Source organism: Cimex lectularius, unplaced genomic scaffold, assembly GCF_000648675.2.
Source record: "Cimex lectularius strain Harlan isolate CLEC.00 unplaced genomic scaffold, Clec_2.1 scaffold421, whole genome shotgun sequence".
NCBI classification, from domain to species: Eukaryota; Metazoa; Arthropoda; class Insecta; order Hemiptera; family Cimicidae; genus Cimex; species Cimex lectularius.
The window spans coordinates 35,474-47,870 of record NW_019392969.1 but is presented as its reverse complement, the minus strand read 5'-3'; the positions used below and the strand labels follow the sequence as shown (position 1 = coordinate 47,870).

General features: G+C 32.9%; 1 protein-coding gene across 1 annotated transcript; it reads left to right on the top strand.

The window, feature by feature from the left end:
• Positions 1–1,602: 1,602 nt before the first annotated feature.
• On the top strand, positions 1,603–11,549 carry LOC106661877 (transmembrane protein 127-like). The gene is made up of 5 exons (XM_014385604.2): positions 1,603–1,796; positions 9,294–9,608; positions 9,677–9,844; positions 9,904–10,038; positions 10,096–11,549. The coding sequence occupies exons 2-5, from the start codon at positions 9,320–9,322 to the stop codon at positions 10,254–10,256; spliced, it is 753 nt and encodes a 250-aa protein (XP_014241090.1). The 5' UTR covers positions 1,603–1,796; positions 9,294–9,319; the 3' UTR covers positions 10,257–11,549.
• Positions 11,550–12,397: the final 848 nt, after the last annotated feature.

Below are 12,397 nucleotides of genomic sequence, written 5' to 3'. Positions count from 1 at the left end.
TTAACAACTTGAAGAAAATTTATTAACATATGGACATGACAAAACTGTGTCCATGCCCTTCCTATGATCATAAGGAAATGTGTCTAAAAATAAGGAATGTTTGATGTAAAAAAAAAAAAATTGAATATAGATAAATAGAAACAAAAACCTATTCATTGATCAATTTTTAGCTGCTTAACAGTATAGTTAATTACAATTAATTAAGGTTTTTAGTTGAGATAAAAAGTCAATGGCACGAGCGGGATTCGAACGCACGATCTTCGGCTTGATACGCCGCTGCTCTACCACTTGAGCTATCGTGACCTTGACCCATTTGGACACCAACTTTCCATCTCAACCGCACCTTTTGAATTTTCCCTCCTTTTTGCCATTTTTCAGTATAGTTAATATTTTTAACAAGTGTGTGGTGTTTGGTGACTGTTACTTAATGATTATTTGGAGATCGTGAGATGCGGTCTGGTGGAAAAAGTTTTCTTTATCGTGCCTACGTTTTGATCTTTATTGAGATCATCTTCAGTGCCTGGGATTTATAAACATTGTTTAAATTTTACAAATACTGTAGGATGTGAAAAAAATGAATTTATACAATGCTAGAAAATTTTAGATTAAACAAAAATGAATATATACAGCGCTAGAAAATTTTAGATTCAGAAAAAAATGAATTTATATATGCTAAAAAATTTTAGATTAAACAAAACGAATTTTCTAGCATTGTATAAATCCTTTTTTTTCTGATTCTAAAATTTTCTAACATTGTATAAATTCATTTTTTTTCTGAATCTAAAATTTTCTATCACTGTATAAATTCATTTTTGTTTAATCTAAAATTTTCTAGCATTGTATAAATTCATTTTTGTTTGATCTATAATTTTCTAGCGTTTTATAAATTCATTTTTTTAATCTAAAATTTTCTAGCATTGTATAAATTCATCTTTGTTTCTAAAATTTTCTAGCATCGTATAAATTTATTTTTGTTTAATCTAAAATTTTCTAGCATTGTATAAATTCATTTTTTTTAACATCCTACATGAATTTGTAAAATTTAAACAATGTTTATAAATCCCAGGCCCTGAAGACGATCTCAATAAAGATCGAAACGTAGCACGATAAAGAAAATGTTTTTCTGAAACCTACGTCACACTAGACGGCATCTCACGATTTCTGAATAATCATTTTTTAACAAGTTGAAAGTATTAAAATATAATGTGGCAAATTGTTTCTATTTGCTTCCTACGATCATAAGAAAGTATGTCTAAAAAATGGAAATTTTGGTAAAAAATTGGGTGTAGGGTGGATAATATAGATAAATAGAAACCAAAACCTATCATTTGATCAATTTTTAACTGCTTAAAAGTACTAAGTTAATTTTTTTAACAACTTGAAGAAAATATATGAAAATAAAACATGACAAAAATGTTTCTATGTACTTCCTTTGATCATAGGTAATTGTGTTAAAAAAAATTCATCAAAATCAGAAGAGTAGATTTATGATTTTTTTTATATGTAAACTAACTTTCTTTATAAAATTTGTATAGATTTTTTTTTTCAATTTCAGAGGGAAAAAGAGGCTGGTTTTGTCTAAAGGTGCACCACTGTCGTCTCGATTAAATTGATTGAAACCAGCTGCTTCTCAGTTCTCTCAGCTTCAATGTTCTGTCCTTTTGTGTTCCACCTGCCTTGCTGGCCCTTGTTTCTTTTCTGTCAGATGTCATCGATAATCGCTCTTTCTAGCTGAGAGGGCGACTTTCGCCTCTTCGATAAATGTTTCATTTTCAACGGGCCCTGCCATTTTAAACGTGAGTACTGCATTTGAAAGGGGCACAGAAATACCAGGGATAATGACTGAGTTCTGCTCATCTGAGGATTCAATGCAATCCAAGGCGAAATAACAATAAAATTAATTAACTTTCTGCTATGTTGAGTATGGGTCTTCAACTATAATAATAATTAAAAAAACAAACTGTCAAGCAGTTTATCAATTTCAAGGTCTGCTCTCAGACGATACACAGTCTCTATTTTTCTTTTATTTATGATCACCCAACAATAAAGATAATAGTAATTTACTCAAAGTTTACTAAGAATCTTAATTATTAAACTACACTTATGGTCAAATTTAACGCATCACTCAATTTATTTAGTTAAATTAAATCCATTATCTTTCTACATAAGTTAACAGGTAATTAAGAACTATCGTAATCAAAATAAACAGTAAATATTACTCGATTTTTGTTGTACTGTTTAATCCCCATTTGCACAAAAAGTATCATTATACCCTTCCATTCTGCTACACCTTTCAGTTAATATTTTTCCTTCATTCTTTTCATTTGGTATTATTCTTATTCTTAAACCTTTTTCAATGGCTCCAGTCAGACATTTGAAGTAAGAAAATGTCAGAGCCTTAAAATTATTAGAGGAAAAATACAGCCAGCGAGAAGTCGCCAGGAGTGTAAAACACTGCTAGGAAGGGTTTTTTGGCGTGAAACAAACTTCACACTAGAAGGCCAGGTCGACCTAGGTCTATAGACGAGAGAGGCAATAGATTGGCAAGAAATAGATCAGGCTGTACCAGTCTGCAGCATTACAGAGAAATGAGATAAGAAATCTGACCTGACAAGTCTGAAATATTTAGATTTCCTCCAGGGTTTTTGCAGAAGGTTCAAAGAAAATAACATCAGGGCCTGGTACTCGACTACAGGACCTCTTACCGCAGCTCGGAAAATGGCTATGTTCCAATTCACACGGGAACATGTGAATTGGATATTGGAAGATCGAGGATGAGTAATCTTTACAGATGAGGTGAGTCAGCCTTAAATCTTAAGTCGGGCGTAATTTCTTGGACTGGAAGCACTTCGGTGGCATTCTATGGTGGGTTATTGATGTTCTGGGAGGCATTTCCTTGGACGCCCGCACCGAATTGGTTGTGGTACGAGGAAGATGCCTAACTTCAAAGAAGTACCTTCAAGACACTCGAAAAACTAGTAGCGCCATTTGCCTTGTACAACAGTGAGAGATTCTTGCTTTGCAGGAATGCCTGGCCCCAAGAGCAGTTTTGTGGATGACTACCTGAATGAGGTTGGAATTGCGTGCTTGGTGTGGCCAGCTCGAAGTCCAGATTTGAATCCAATCAAACACATTTGTGATGAACTTAAGCGATGAGTACAAGACAGCCCTAACACCCTAGAAGAGTTGGAAACGGCTTTTCTTGATGAATAGGGAAGACTTCCTGCGGATTTCACCAGATCTTTTCCAAGGAATGCAACAGTGTTTAACGGATGTGATTCATGCCATAGGTGGAGATACTATTAAAGGTGTCTAAAAAGTTTTTTTTTTAAACCATTTTTATTTGAATTTTCGGTTTTTGAATATTTTACTCAATAATTGATTTTTTAGAATTAGGTAATAAACATTTTCTTTTTAAATGCCTTATTTTTCTTTCAAAGCAAACCTATTTTTGGTATGCAAAATATGAATAGAGACAATTATATTAAAATTTAAGGGCGGTGCGTTAATTTTGTCCATGAGTGTATTTCCAACATAGGCATTACAAATGATTTTTTTCAATTCATTTGAATTTTTTAAACAATGAAATGAGAAGTATACTCTCAAACTAAACCGAAATTATCTCATAACTTATATGTCTAAAATGTATTTATAATTCAACAAGGAGGTGTAGTTTTTAACTATTCTTGTAATTTGATTGACACCTAACTGACAGACTAACCCAGCAAGGATAGACAGGCCAAAATGATTGGTAACGATGAAATTACAGGTCCGTCAACTCACAGAGCACAGGAGGAAATTGAAAAAAAAAAAAAATTCTTGATTCATTTATGATCTTTATTCAACTATGGATTATGCCCACCATCTCTAGTTGATATGTTGATAAAGTTTATGCTTCCAAGTGTTTTTCAGTATTTTATGCAAGTATCCTTTATGTCCTACTGTTCTGAGAGGTTCATTGGTTCATTCATAAATCAAGGGGCATTTATTGTGAAGACATGCAATGAACTCGGACATAAGGATACACACTGGCATATACTCAGAGATGTCCTGATTTGTTGTTTATTAGAAGTTGGGTTTGCCAGGCTTGTAGAGAATTATTATTATAGTATTTTCTATTATTCCAGTCAGAATCCCTCAAGTCGCGGCCATTGCAGTCAAGACTTTTCATAATACCATGAAATAGCCTTCATCATTCTTTCTTCACTATAAAAGTTAGGCGGCTGTCTTGTGTGAAATACTTTCACGATTATAGGAATTACATTCTGAAGTTTTATCTCTGTTAAGATGGACCGTAATTTCAAATTGGCCAACGTTTTCAATGATGAGAAATGAATACTGTCGTATTTATGAGATATTTTCATTAAAATGAATAAGATGAGTCTTTCTTTGCAAGGGAAAAATACCAAATCTTTCGTTACTAATGACAAAGTTCACGCCTTCAAAAGGAAAATCCAGTTTTGGGTTGAATCTGTTGAGAGCTTGCGAACGGCATGTTCATTTTTGAAATATGTTAAACACCTTTGAAGTTTGGAAATATCCTTTGAGCAATATGTACTTCCAAGCAACTAGAGATACAATGCTACAAGTCCATGAATGGGTGCTTGGTCTCACCATTTTCAGTTCCGACAAACCCAACTGGTCTATCAGAATAAGAATGATAGACTACTTTAGACTTCATTGTGAAATCTATTTTTGAGACTGATAGTTACCCCCATTTTTGACTCTGGAAAAAAATTTCAGCTGCTCGTTTAAAAAGCAAAATGTGTTCATTTCCATTTGTCACAACTTACCTATCAAATCTGGATTTTCTATCTATACAGCCACTAAAACTAAATGCCAAAGCTGTCTAGATACTGAACTTGACCTACGTCTCCAGATATCGAAAATTAAACCCATCATATCCTAATTGTTTAAGCTAAAACAACCTCACTCTTTTCTCATTAATTCATTAATAATTATTGGGTTGTCCGGAAAATAATGCAGGATTTTAAGTTTTCATTAAAAAAAATCTATATAAAATATTCTGTTTACGTTTACAGGATTACTCANGGAAATTATTTTGATTAAAGAACATTGCTTTAAAGTAACTAGTTTCTTTTTTTTTGTTTAATACCAAAATCCTGCATTATTTTCCGGACAACCCAATAATATTCAAAATATTCCTTTTGAAATTAGCTAGAGTTACCTATTGAATCCATTCTGCCCAATTAGCTTTTTGTGTTCTGGATTTTGTGAATAAAGTTAAAAAGGTTAATCTAATGTTTGTTTTCATAGTAATATACCATCATGTGATTAGGAATGAACTGGGTAATTTATGAAACTTTTAACTATATACTATCTATAAGTATGTAATTTTAAATGTGAGTGCGAGGAGGTCTACTCTGGATTTTGTTCTGTGAAAGTAGTACGCTGGCTAAAAAATTTGGGAAACCCTGCTTTATAGACTTCCTCTGATATGCAAATATGTTAATTGTAAACATTCTTCCATAAAGAGTAAATCCATTAATTTTATATTTATCTTTTAGTTCTAATTGTTACTTATTACTGATTTATATAAGATCAAATCTGCCATGCATATATTCACATGCATGTCTGTAAAGCTTATCACTTCTTGCGGTCCACCGGCTTTCCAGCTTTTGTAATTTACAATAAATGACCGCCTGGTCACCAGAATCATCCGGGATCAGACCTCGTTCTCGGTCAGGGGCTGTCAACAGCTAGTTTATTTCAGCCCCCAATGCAATCAGTTCTTAAAACCCTACCCATCACTCTCTCACTCACTCATATATATATCACTCTCACTTATATTTTAATCTTTATGATGGGTTTTGCTATGGTAATTTCATATTTAACGTTTACAACTAATTACAATTAATTAAGGTTTTTAGTCCAAGATAAAAAAGTCAATGGCACTAGCGGGATTCGAACCCACGATCTTCGGCTAGATACGCCACTGCTCTACCACTTGAGCTATCGTGACCTCGATCCGTTCGGACATTATCTTCCTATCTCAACCGCACCTTTTGAATTTTCCCTCCTTTTTGCCATTTTTCAAATGTCGTGTAATCGGATTGGATTATCGGCGACAAATGAAATGGCCACGGAGAGCTTTATTAAATTCACTAATTTCGTGGTCTGCTTGACCAATTAATATATTACAATTAATTAAGGTCGAGATAAAAAAAGTCAATGGCAAGAGCGGTTTTTTTAAAATTTTTTTTATATTTATTTATTTTATTTTTTTATATTTTTAATGAGGGTTCACAACAGCAGAGGTCATATAAACCCTCAGGGTGCTGGTGTTTTTTGGAAAAAAAAAAAAGCCCGTTTGTAAGTATGTCAGGTTTGAATCCAGAGGCCATGTATTCGAACCCGGGACCTTTACCTTACCACAATGAGTGCTGTGTCAACGCTTAAACTGTTGTGGCCACCGATGCCCTATTTTACACATATTTGGATATAAAATACTATTTTTAATTTTTATTTAAACGTATCCAATGTTTTTCTTATTCGCCACTATCAAAGTACTCTTCATCATATCTAAGCTCAATTGCTCTTTGCTTGCTTCATAATTTTACTAAATACCAGCAGTAAAACGATTTTTCCTCTGAAAAAAAAAATCTTTCAAATTACTTTTTGTATTAAATTTAAATTATTGTAGTTTGAGTAATTATTAATCTTTCCATTTCCTCTAGAATTCCAATCTTCTGTACATGATAATTCGGGAAACTGATGACTTCTCCCTTCACTAGATTAAAACAAAGAATCTCATGTTGATAAATAATGACACATTATTTTGGCACAAAGTTGATAAGCTACAATTATAACAGATAAGTAACACTAATCAAGTTCAATACAACCTATGAGTGACAGTGAGTCAAGCGTTGATAATGAAAATTAGCTTCAGAATTGGACAAACTGCCCACCATGAAAGATTAAATCATCCAGTAGCGAGTTGTGGAACTAGCTCGGCAATCTTGAAATAGAGATAATTTTGTTCAAGTTTTATGCCGAACATGTTGTAACACTGGTTTCCCAAGCATAGTCTGGAAGGAAATGGCAAGGATGATGGGAAACCTTTCTCATCCGGGCTTGACTCTGCAATTTATATTTCAGATATGATAAAAAGCATATGGTAAATGTTGTTAGACAAGATCAGAGAGAAACTACTGAGTACCCTCTAAGATGGATCACCTCATAACAGTCCATACATTATTGAACATATACATTTTACTTTTGGATCTATGCTTCCATGAAATGTCAATGGAAGCCCCCTGAAATAATGTTGGCTCACTATTCAGGGCAAGTAGGCTTATTAATTATTCTTAAGCACACACAACTGGTTCTCTCTGCTGGTCTGATTTTTTTTGTGTGTAAACATAGACCTTTCTTAAATGTATAGTAGCTTGCAGCTTTTGTTTGTGGAGTGATTGAACATATTTTTAGTTCACTAATTTCTCGACCAATTAATATGTTATAATTAATTAAGGTTTTTAGTTGAGATAAAAAAGTCAATGGCACGAGCGAGATTTGAACCCACGATCTTCGGCTTGATACGCCGCTGCTCTACCACTTGAGCTATCGTGACCTCGATCCACTCGGACGCCGACTTCCCATCTCAACCGCACCTTTTGAATTTTCCCTCCTTTTTGCCATTTTTCAAATGTCGTGTAATCAGATTGGATTCTCGACGACAAATGAAATGGCCACGGAGAGCTTTAGTGAAGTATACTTCATTTTCAATCATTAAATTCACTAATTTCGTGGTCCGATTACATGACATTTGAAAAATGGCAAAAAGGAGGGAAAATTCAAAAGGTGCGGTTGAGATGGGAAGTTGATGTCCGAGTGGATCGAGGTCACGATAGCTCAAGTGGTAGAGCAGCGGCGTATCAAGCCGAAGATCGTGGGTTCGAATCTGGCTCATGCCATATGCTTTTTTATCTCAACTAAAAACCTTAATTAATTATAACATATTTTTAGTGTAAAGAAGATAGATGATGGAATATAAAGACCACTCAAAAAGTTATATTCTTTGTATATATAGTGATGTTGAGTACTCAATTGCACTACTGGAATGAATGCTTGAATATAAGAATGAATTTATTTGAATGTAGATGTGAGAATGAGTGTAAGTTGAAACGACCCGTTTGTCAATAGCCCTGGAGTTTACTCAGTGAGCTGATATGATTATACTGAGGTCAACAATATTGGAGTAGGTTAATTCTGCTTATTTTATTTTATAGTTCAAACATTAATGATTAAATACATTTCTAATTTTTTCTTGACTAAAAATTCAAAATTGTAAACTAATTCATTGTAACTACAAATTTTTATTAATTGAAGTTAGTGTCATGAGTGGGATTCGAACCTACGACCTCCGGCTCAACGATGCTTTAACCACTTGAGCTATTGTGTCATCAATCCACTAGAACGCCAATTCCTCATCCCGAATTTTCCCTCTTTTTGCCATATTTCCAAATTATTATTCTTTTTCATCTCAATCTTGAATTAAAAGTATTATTAATTAAAATAATTAATATAGTCAATTATGTCATATGACTACTGAATACATATATCGGTCATCAATAATATTTATTTTATTTGTTTAAGGAAAATGATAATTCTAGGATTAAAGGATAATTTATTCTCCTCGTCCTTCCTGGTTTTTGACTTATTTGAAGATCTTTTAAGGTGTTTTTTCAGGGCATACTACCGTTCAACATGCCATTTGATTTGGGGACACCAGCCTCTTCTCTTCAGTTTACATTTCCAAAATTACAGTTACTTATTAAGAACAATTTTATTAATACCACTTTTAATAAAATACAGTTAAATAGTAAAATTGATAAAATAGACACCAACCTCGTTACATTTTTGGAAACATGTAAACTAATAGCTTCTTATGTAAAGGATAATTGCTGGAGTAAAACACAATTTCCACTCATGAACACTTTGGATCAAGGTATGGTCTTTAAGAAAATGCCTTGGCAATGTTAGTACTGAGTCGGTCTTCAAGGAAATTTGAGATCGTCTGTACAAACTTAAATATGTCAATCTGTGGATAGATTTATGATTGTTTTACCCTGATGATGACCTTAAAATAGGTCGAAAGCTTTGAGGTAATAACTGAATTTGCTTTTTTCTTCCGGGTCATAACTTGACCCAGTGTTCATGAGTGATACTTCTTTAACACTGAAAACTAAAATACAATTTCTTCAATTATTTCTAACAATGGTTTAATGGCTCATATTGGTACTTTGGTAATTAGATCATTTTAATTCTTATAGGTTTTGGTTAGCTTCCCCTGTTGGTTATGTACAGCCCCGAAGATCCTCCTAGGTACCGCTGGGCATATCCACATGATAATGAGAGGAACCATGTGGCAGCGATATTCCACCTCTTTTCTGTCATACTCACGTCAACAGCCCTGTTTAAAATGAACTGGTTCAAAATTTGGGGCAGCAGCTGCACGCATACACTCAGCCTGTACCAATTCATGCGCCTTGGCTATTTTGAGACTGCCCATTCACAACCATTCGCGAAGAATGGAGACGTTACGCAGATCGTTCCTGTCTATCTGCAGTACCATACAGGAAATGAAGGTATTAAAATAACTAAATCAAAAGTATGAAGATTTATATCTGATAGTAAATTTTTTTTAAATTAATAGTTTTTGACTGTGTTACACCTGAAGTTTTAAATCTCATGAGGGTTTTAATAATGCTCTGCATTCTTTGTATATTTCACTCCATGGTCGGTTTCGCACTGGACGTGATTGGCCCATCAAAAATGTCTCTCCGTTTTATAAGAAGAAATGCTTTGCCTTCTATTTGGTCAGGTAAACATTTATAAATATATATTTTTTCCAATTACTTTAGCAAAATTCATTTATTGCAGTTTTGACTGTTGTGACAATAGTGGGAGTATGTTATTTAGTTACAAGATCTTTAGATTATTCAATGAGAACCATGTACCCGACAAATATTGGGATGGTAACATATGAGAATGGTTGCTACACTGTTACAGTAGCAGGTTTGTACCTAATAAAATTAAAAGTTACTTGTAAGTAAATTGCTCTATGTTATAAAGGTGCCATCTCGCTGTTGGCCACAGCTTGCAATCTCTTACAAGATCCGCCACCTCCGCCTGAAGGACCATCGAGACAGAGGCTTGTCGATGACTTTGAAGGTCTAGAAACTTTCTCTGTCGGAATGAGGAACCTCCCTCCACCTCCACCTTATACACCTTAATTAGTAAAATTTATGATTGATACCATTGAGTATTAAAATGTAATTTGTTTATTAATATTTTTGTTTATTATAAGCTACAGGTTTGTTATGGAATTGTACTTCAAAGGTTTTTGTTACTTCAACATGCATTTAATTTGATTATAGTAAGCAATAACGTGAATAGTGTTTATCTCTTATAAAAAAAAAAATATAAATGAAAGAAACATCAAGATAATATGCAAGCAATCAATAAAGAAAATAGTGTTAGTTTTAAGAGTAGGATCTTTAATATATTAAATTTAACAAATTTTCATTTTGAGGTATCGCACTACTGAAGCAAAGAAGGATCATTAACATACCAACTTCATCCTTTAGCCTTATTTGGCAGAAAGAAAAAGAAAATGAATGAAAGAAGACTTGCTAAATTTCACTGCTGATTTAAAAATTTTGTTTGTTAATTTTATGAAATGTTTATGATTATACTGAATGTAAAAAAAGGGGTAATGTGACAATTTTAGTTGTGATAACTATTTTTGAATTTTAGATTTGTCCTTATACCAATTATTTTACACATTTAAACAACAAACTCTCATAATTGATAATGTATTCAAAAAATTAACAAAAAAAGAAATTATGGAGATGACACTATTTCATGTGAATATTATGTTAAATAAATGATATGTTAAAAAATCTGAATACTTCATTAAATATGCATGTATAGAAGGGCACAAAAATTATGCCAAGTATTTAAAAAATAATAAATAAAACAATAAAATACTGTACTGAATATTTAGGCAATTTCATGAGATTTTTTGAAACCAATTTATTTTAAACCAAAGAATGAATGTTTGGATGTGATTATTTAGTTAAGTTCAACCAGATTAACTTTGAATAGTAAATCTTAATCCCCTTTTACAAAAATAACACATCTAAGTTAAGCCTATTCTGCAGGAGTGCACAAAATGTGGCGTTTGGACGCTCCCCAAAATCGTGTTAATGCAAACAGCACTTTTCAATGCATTTGTATAGAAAAACACGGATCCAGTCTAGACGAGAGTTCCTAAAGTGTAAAATGTCGGTGTTTGATCAGCGTTAGTGCTTCTAACACTCGGAATGTTATTCAATCTACATGGACGTTCATCTCGGTGATTAAAACACAATGTTAGTCTTCTATTTCTTGATTTATATGTGTATTATTTTATTTATTTATTTTAAAGGTACAAATTGGGTTTTACGCTCTCTTACATGCACATATTTTAGAAATAAATTTAGTTTTATAAACATAGTAAATAATAATGAGAGCAATAATAATAATAAAACATAATAAAATATGCAAAACAATAATGACAATGACATATTCTTTAGAATTAATTGTTGTATTTATGATCGAATGATGAAACCAAATTATGAAAGAAAAGCAGAAAGAGAAAAAAGGAAAAAGGAGAAGGAAAAAGAAAAGGGAAGAAAAGGAGTTGATTCACGTCGTTCTCAAAAATTCAGATGCCATGGATATGAAACAAGTCAGCGAGGAAAAGGAACATACTTTTCGTTATAGCAAATTCCAGTCTTGCTCTTGCAATTCTAAGGCTAAAGTTTTGGAAGAGTTTGAAGGCTTGGGATATGATTGGTACGTTGGGACAAGGAACATGGGGAAAAAGTTGATAGATGTTGAGGACAATATGTTTATGGGTGTATTTATATATGTGGTGATGTTCAACACTGAAAAATTAACTTACAAGGTAGAGTTATGTCCACATATTTGTGCAATTAGTCCGAAGGAATATTCAAATAGAGAAGTGAAGGTGAAATGTTGGACAGAAATCCAGAAATTTTTTCTTACTTGTTGTTTCAACAATAAAATCCCTGTACCTACCTGAAGGAGGTTAGTTTTGAAACTGACTACACTGAAACATACTATTCTTACATGTACTTGTAGGGGTGGTTAGGGGGTATAGAAACTATTAAAAACAAGAGGCAGGTGTTCCAAACGCTGCGTTTTTAGCAGTCATGTAGATTGGCCTAAGAGATTTTCTCTCACTTTTTTTATTGTATGCAAAAGGTTTTGAAGTTTTTTGTTATTGTAGCTTTACTGCAATATCATTTTTAAACATTTTCATTTTCGGTTTGATTTAAACAAGTATCATTGTGCAATACATTTGTAA